The 6520-nt window shown below is 38.3% G+C and overlaps 1 protein-coding gene across 1 annotated transcript; it reads right to left on the bottom strand.

Moving 5' to 3' along the window:
* Positions 1 to 519: 519 nt before the first annotated feature.
* Positions 520 to 3810, bottom strand: LOC103459279 (E3 ubiquitin-protein ligase TRIM39-like). The gene is made up of 2 exons (XM_008400725.1): positions 3672 to 3810; positions 520 to 2707 (listed from the first exon to the last, which is right to left on the bottom strand). The coding sequence occupies exon 2, from the start codon at positions 2703 to 2705 to the stop codon at positions 993 to 995; it is 1713 nt and encodes a 570-aa protein (XP_008398947.1). The 5' UTR covers positions 2706 to 2707; positions 3672 to 3810; the 3' UTR covers positions 520 to 992.
* Positions 3811 to 6520: the final 2710 nt, after the last annotated feature.

Raw genomic sequence — 6520 nt, 5'->3', positions numbered from 1 at the left:
GGGTCTACATTCAAGGACTCTGGTTCAGTCTGTCATTGACGTCAATCTGTGACGTGTAATTCGGGCTTTGAGTTCGTCACAGGAGGGTCACGTGATCAATGACCAGCTGATTAGTTGCAGGCTACCGCACTGTCCTCATTATGTACAGTATTTGAATCTAGGCCCTTTTTCTTTTTCGTCTTAAACGGTAATTATTTTTCTAAGCAAAGCATCTCAAAGAAAAAAAGTCATAAACAACTTATATTTTATTTAAGTATGCAGCTTATATAATGTAAGTACACTTTATGTAAGCTGGTAGAATATTTGAGGTTGCGTATTTACAAATATTGACACGAAAAAGAAAAGAGAAAGTGACCAAATTATCACAGAGAACCTACATTCAAAGACTGTCTAAAAAATACTCTGATGTAGATTTAAATATCCATTTCTACGTATCTACATCATATATCTACTACATCACATGTCATGTGACTATTAAATCTTAGTCACATGACATAGATCGCCAATCAGTTGCAGGCAACTGCACAGTTCTACTTACACACAGTAAATGAATCCCCCCTCAAAATATATTATAGTATTCTTTGAAATCTATAATTTATGCATTATGTATTTGCAACACATAATCATATAGATAAATGCATTTAAAAACTGGCTTGAAACAAAAAATTTTTTAAATTCTTCAAACACAGATAAGACGCTGTATACGTGTGTTTACAAATAATTAGACTAATTAAAATTCATTAAATCGTTGAAACAAAGTCAGAGTTTCATACAGAAGTTCCACAATTTCTGACTAGTTTGGTTGTAAAATATTCTCAGCCCCCCAGAGATTTAAAGAAAGACTGTGTTTTATTTTAATATGTATTTTTGGAGATCTGATGGATGTTGAGACCTTGTAAGGAAGATGTATTACATAGAAATGTTCCACTATTGCATATAAGGCATAGTAGGAACTATCAAAAATATTCATTTGAGTAAAAGAAAAGTACATCTCAAGCATCTTGGGATGTACATTCCACAGGAGTGATAGTAAGAATATCAAACAATCCACTTAATGAAAAGAAAGGGTAGAGCTTTGGTCTGTGAACAGTGGAGAATCCAACAACAGAGTAAAGAAAAGCTTGCAGTCCTGTTTTTGTCTCAGTGAAGCAACATCCTGCGATGGAATGCAACAGATCCCTGGTCTCTGTGTTGTAGAAGGAGAGCTCTCCCCTCTCGTAATCAACAAATACACCAATTCTCCTGATGTTTGGTGGACACAGCGAGCCCCAAAATACCCAGGCTCCATGCTCAGGTGTGAGTGGAAACAGTTTATCCCTTCTAATGGACTCTTTGACCACTCCCAAGGTCCAGGATCTGTTCAGGTAGACGTCAACTTCGTAGTAGAACTGACCTGAAGAAAAACCTTCATTTCCCAGAACAGCATAGTAATGTTTGAATCGCCAGCCCAAAGGATCAAAGAAGTGCTCTCTTGGTCTATAGCTCAGTGTCTTCCCATCTGCAGATACAGTGAAGTGTGTGTGGGCGCTATAGGAGTTCAGAGTCACATCGACTGCATTGCATTGCTGGATCATCATCAGCTTGTCTTTCAGCGGACGCCACACATTTGGGGTAGAAGGTCTCATGTTTTCAGCTCCACAGCAATCAGGTGAACTGATCTTCTGAATCAGCATGTCTATCTCATTATTGATGCTCTTTTTTATTTGACCTACTGACTGTTTCACCAACCCTGCATAGGTGTGCTGTTCAGTAAATGGGTCTAACAGAGGGGTGTTCGGAGATGTAAGATTGGGTGGACAGTTCTGCAGCAGGTAGAGATAGTCTTCTGACTTTATCAGTTGCTCAATTTCAGATCTCCTTTTTCTCAAATCAGAAAGGTGTTGCTCCAGGAGAGTGATCCGACCTTCAGTTTGTTTCTCTGATTCTTTCTGCTTCTGTTCGATTGCTCTAACCAGTTCATTCTGCTTTTTTTGTAAAGAAAGCACCAGGGCTGACAAAATTTCTGCAATCTGTCCAGTGTCGTTGACTGATATTTTCCTGCTCTTCTGAACTGAATCTTTGAGTTTTTTAACACTCTGTGATTTGGAGTTCTCCGTCTTTTTCATCTCTGAGGTCACGTTCTCGTACATGCCTCTCCTGTCTTTGAAGGCGCGCTCCAGTGGAACAGCCTCGTGGCCCGAGTGGTCGTCATTCAAACACATCATGCAAACACACTGCTGGTCTGTGCGGCAGAAGAGCTCCAGCATCTTGTCGTGTTTCTTGCACACCCTGTCCTCCAGGTTGGACACAGGATCGATCAGCTTGTGCTTCTTCAAGTTCTGGTGGGACTCCAGGTGTGGCTCACAATACGAGGCCAAACACACCAGGCACGTCTTGTGGGCTTTGAGCTTCGGTTCGGTGCAGATGTCACATGGAACCTCTCCTGGTTGGGCGACGATCTTAGGACCACTCTTTACTCTCGTGTGGTTGAAATGCTCCACCACGTCTCTGAACTCTGAATTAACCTGGAGTTTCGGTTTATTGCCCAACTTCTTTTTGCAGAGGGGACACTGTACAGGTCTACTGTCCTGACTGTTCCAGTACTGGGTGATGCAGCCCTTGCAGAAGTTGTGTCCACATGGAGTGGAGACGGGCTCTTTGAACTCACTGAGGCAGATTGAGCACAGGACCTGTTCTTCATACAGGATGCTGCAAGCTGAGGCCATGTCTGAAAAGGATAATTGATCAATTGAGTTTGACATTCGAAATTCAAACCAGAGGAGTGCATTTAATTCTAACAAGATAATAAAAAATAGCCACCTGTCAATTAACGCATGTTTATGTCATTAAAATGAGAGATTATACTACAAGTTGAGATCACTGGGGGAAAAAAAATCTGAAAAGCAAAAAAAACCCCCAAAAAAACAAAAACATTAAGGTCTTTTGTTTTGTTCTTTTGCCAAGGGTAGAGCAAAAGAACAAGAAATGTGTCAATCATTAAAACTGCCAATCATACAAATCAATTTTTAATCAGCTATTTTAAAAAAAATCACTTGAGTATTTGGTATTGTAGCTAAATAGCAACAAGAAACATTTATTAAAGTTTCTTGGTGACAGATGGACCTTGTTGTTGACAGTAAGAGGTGGAGCCAATGATAATACATGAAAGAATACTGCAACCACAACTTTCTGGTTATCTGACTAGTTTAAGGATGTCGATTTTACAAGAGATCAAATTGGACCTATCAGTATATCAAGCAGCAACTATGTACTTCATCTAATGAATATGTTCACATTCTTAGTCTAAAGAGGGAACATTTCTAGAGAAACTGATCCTGTGTAATCAACAGTTGTTACTTATGAAGAGCTGCAGGAAGTCTCTTGGCAATTGAATGATGACTAATTTTCTGTGAACTTGTTTCAGATGTTAAAACTTACTTTGCCAATTTGTATGCCAAGGTCCTTCATTAATTCGTACGTACTAACATGCTTCATTAATAATTTTTTACTGATTTGAAATGCATGCATTAACTAACACTGTACAGTACAAGTATATGTGTTCTGCAGTACATACAGTTAGAGTGTACAACATGTTTAAGGGCAGAGTAGGTCTGACCTCCAAGCAGCATCACTAGAAATAAAAAACTGTCTTACTAAACCCGAATAAACATTTAAAGAAGGGTGGATTTTACCTGCGTCGTCGTCTCTGTCTGATTTCAGTCTCGCTCTAGGCACGCAGTCTTTTTTTTTTTTTTTTATCTATGTGGCAGGAAGAAGGTGGAGGCTGCAACTGCTGGCAGGGTGATTGCAAGTGAGCCGCTCAGTATAAAAGCTGAGGTGAGCTGCGGGACTGACGCTTGTTCGCTGTTGACAGGTCGCGCGCCGCGCTTCCGTGTTGGGCTGTTTGTTTGTGTGCCGAGTACATGTGAGGTTGGCTGCGTGCGCATTTACAACCGCTTGTACGTTGTAGTTATAGAGCTTTTTTTTACCAGCAGAAACAAACTGGCGTATTTACCTCCACGTTTGATCGTGGGTGAAGTGGTTTAACAACCAGGCCTTTAAAGTCCTGAAACTAAAAATTTCACTTGTACTTTTTTGTTCTTTGCAAAGTAATGCTTGTCCAACCAAGAGAGGATTGTTCGTTCCATGTTTTGTGAAAGTTTCTTGCAACCATGCTACTTCTTCCCGATTCAGCCATCAGTACAATTTCAAATCTCTGCCCTTTTGTCAAACGCATCTTCTTGTGTATTTGAAATATATATAAAAAATTTACATTTTACATTGTATGGAAATGTATGCCCCACCCCGTATGTCATGTGACCTTAATCACATGACACAGACCCCGTATTATCAAATAACAAACGGGCTTTTAAATAAAGACCCGGGCACTAAACATTTTCCAAAGAAAATGATTAGTGCACTTAACATTTTTCGAAGAAAATGTTAGACCAAATGATGGAAGAGGGTCTACATTCAAGGAGTCTGGGTAGGGGTAAGGGTAAACAAATTCAATCATTTCCATTGGCATGTTTATCTGTTTTTTATTTTTCTCTCTTTCTTCCAAACTTGGATTATAAAATGTTTAATTTGTTGCTTTGGTCTCCAGCCCTTTTTTGATGGACACTTGTGTTCAACAATACGTCAAAATGTATTTATTTATTTGTTGTTTTATTTATTTGTTTGGGATATTTAAAATATTTTCCAGTTCTAGTGTGAAATGTTCATTACAATTGAAAGTTTACTAATCTTTGAGAAGGTTTTCTTGGGTTATTATTATTATTATTATTATGCCATTACCATTATAGTACTTAAAAATGGTCTCACATGAAATACAATATTATCGTTTATCACAATAACTACTGGAACAATTTATCGTTCAGCCAAATTTGTTATTGTGACAGGTCTAATTGTGCATAATTAATTACATACAGTATTTGAATGTAGGACCTTTCATGTTTTCGTCTTAAAGAGGAATGATCTCAAATAAAATGTTACATTATTTAAGCATGAGGCCTATATAATGTAATTATACATTATATAAGCTGGGAGAATATTTGAGTTTTTGTTTTTTCAAATATTGACTTGAAATAGAAAAGAGAAAGTGACCAAATTATCACAGAGAACCTACGATAAGACTGTCTAAAAAATACTGTGATGTAGATATTTATTTATACATATCTACATTATAGATCTACAGGGTGGATCTATTATGCACCCTGTAGGATCTACAGGGTGGGTTTTGTGTTTACAAGCATTTACCTGCAAGACAAAAAAAAAAAAAAAGATTAGTGACCAAATGATCGCAGAGGACTTACATTCAAAGACTCTGGTTCAGCGGGTCGTTGACGTCAATCTTTGACGTGTGATTCAGAGTTGACGCAAGAGGGTCAACTGATGCGTTTTGTCAAACGCATCAGTTTCCATAGAGAAAATTTTTTTTAAATTGTTGGACGACCGTGTTTAATTATATAACGTGCTCTATATGATGTGTTGAGACGCTTTACCAAGGTCGAGAAAGAGTCACACGCTGTTAGACAAAGGCCCATAGTAAAAAGTTACATGTTTGATTAGACACCAAGGTCCATTTCTCACGAAAAAGAAACGTTTTCCCAGGCCACAGAGACATGGTGTGATTTCAGGGAGTGTCTTCAGTCCATATAATCAGCTACCCTCCTCTTTCTCCTCAGACGCTACAGACTTTTTTAGAAACTCTTCTCGGATGTAATGGTAAAAGCGTCTCCTTTCAGCGCTGAAAGTGAATAAAATAAGTAAAGTCTGAATGCTTTTCTTGGCTGATTTTATGCTCCGTGTGTCGATACAAATTATGATTCATCGATCGGGATTTCCATTCCCGACAGATGCCATTGTTTTGAAAACACAAAAGTGAACCACTTCGTGGTGGATCTGCAACATTTCTAGTTTTCTGAAACTTGCAGATAAGTTTTGCTCGTTCCATGTTTTCTGTTAAAGTTTCTTGCAACCATGCTACTGCTTCCCGATCCAGCCATCAGTAAAATTTCAAATCTTTGCCTTCTTGTCAAGCGCATCTTCTTGCGTATTTTAAATATTTTTTTTAAAAACGGACCTTTAAATAAAGAACCGGGCACTTAACATTTTCCGAAGAAAATGATAGTGACCAAATGATCGAATAGGGTCTACATTCAAGGAGTCCGGTGACCAATGACCAGCTGGAGCCAATCAGGTGGAGGTGACCGCCCAGTCTAATTATGTACAGTAATTGAATTGAGGCCCTTTTATTTTTTTCATCGTAATGTTTATATAAACTGGTGATGAATTATATTTCTTGTTGAGAGAAAACGTTTATATTTGATGGGGTATATTCTTCACAAATGTTGACACAAAAAAAAGAAGAGAAAGTGAATCACATCCAAAGGCTCTGTCTGTGAAAAACACTACAGAAAACATAGACATGTATTTCTACATATCTGCAACGCTTTATCATTTAGGAGAAATATTTGCACATATAAATATCCACGTTTCAGGCAGTCTCATCAGTCAGGAATCTCACTGCACTTTTCCA

Source organism: Poecilia reticulata, linkage group LG23 (genome assembly GCF_000633615.1).
Source record: "Poecilia reticulata strain Guanapo linkage group LG23, Guppy_female_1.0+MT, whole genome shotgun sequence".
In the NCBI taxonomy this organism is placed as follows: Eukaryota; Metazoa; Chordata; class Actinopteri; order Cyprinodontiformes; family Poeciliidae; genus Poecilia; species Poecilia reticulata.
This window is presented reverse-complemented; position numbering and strand designations above follow the sequence as displayed.

Bases quoted from the DNA above. Each gene is read 5' to 3' on its own strand.
- LOC103459279 (XM_008400725.1), bottom strand. From the start codon at position 2,705: ATGGCCTCAGCTTGCAGCATCCTGTATGAAGAACAGGTCCTGTGCTCA.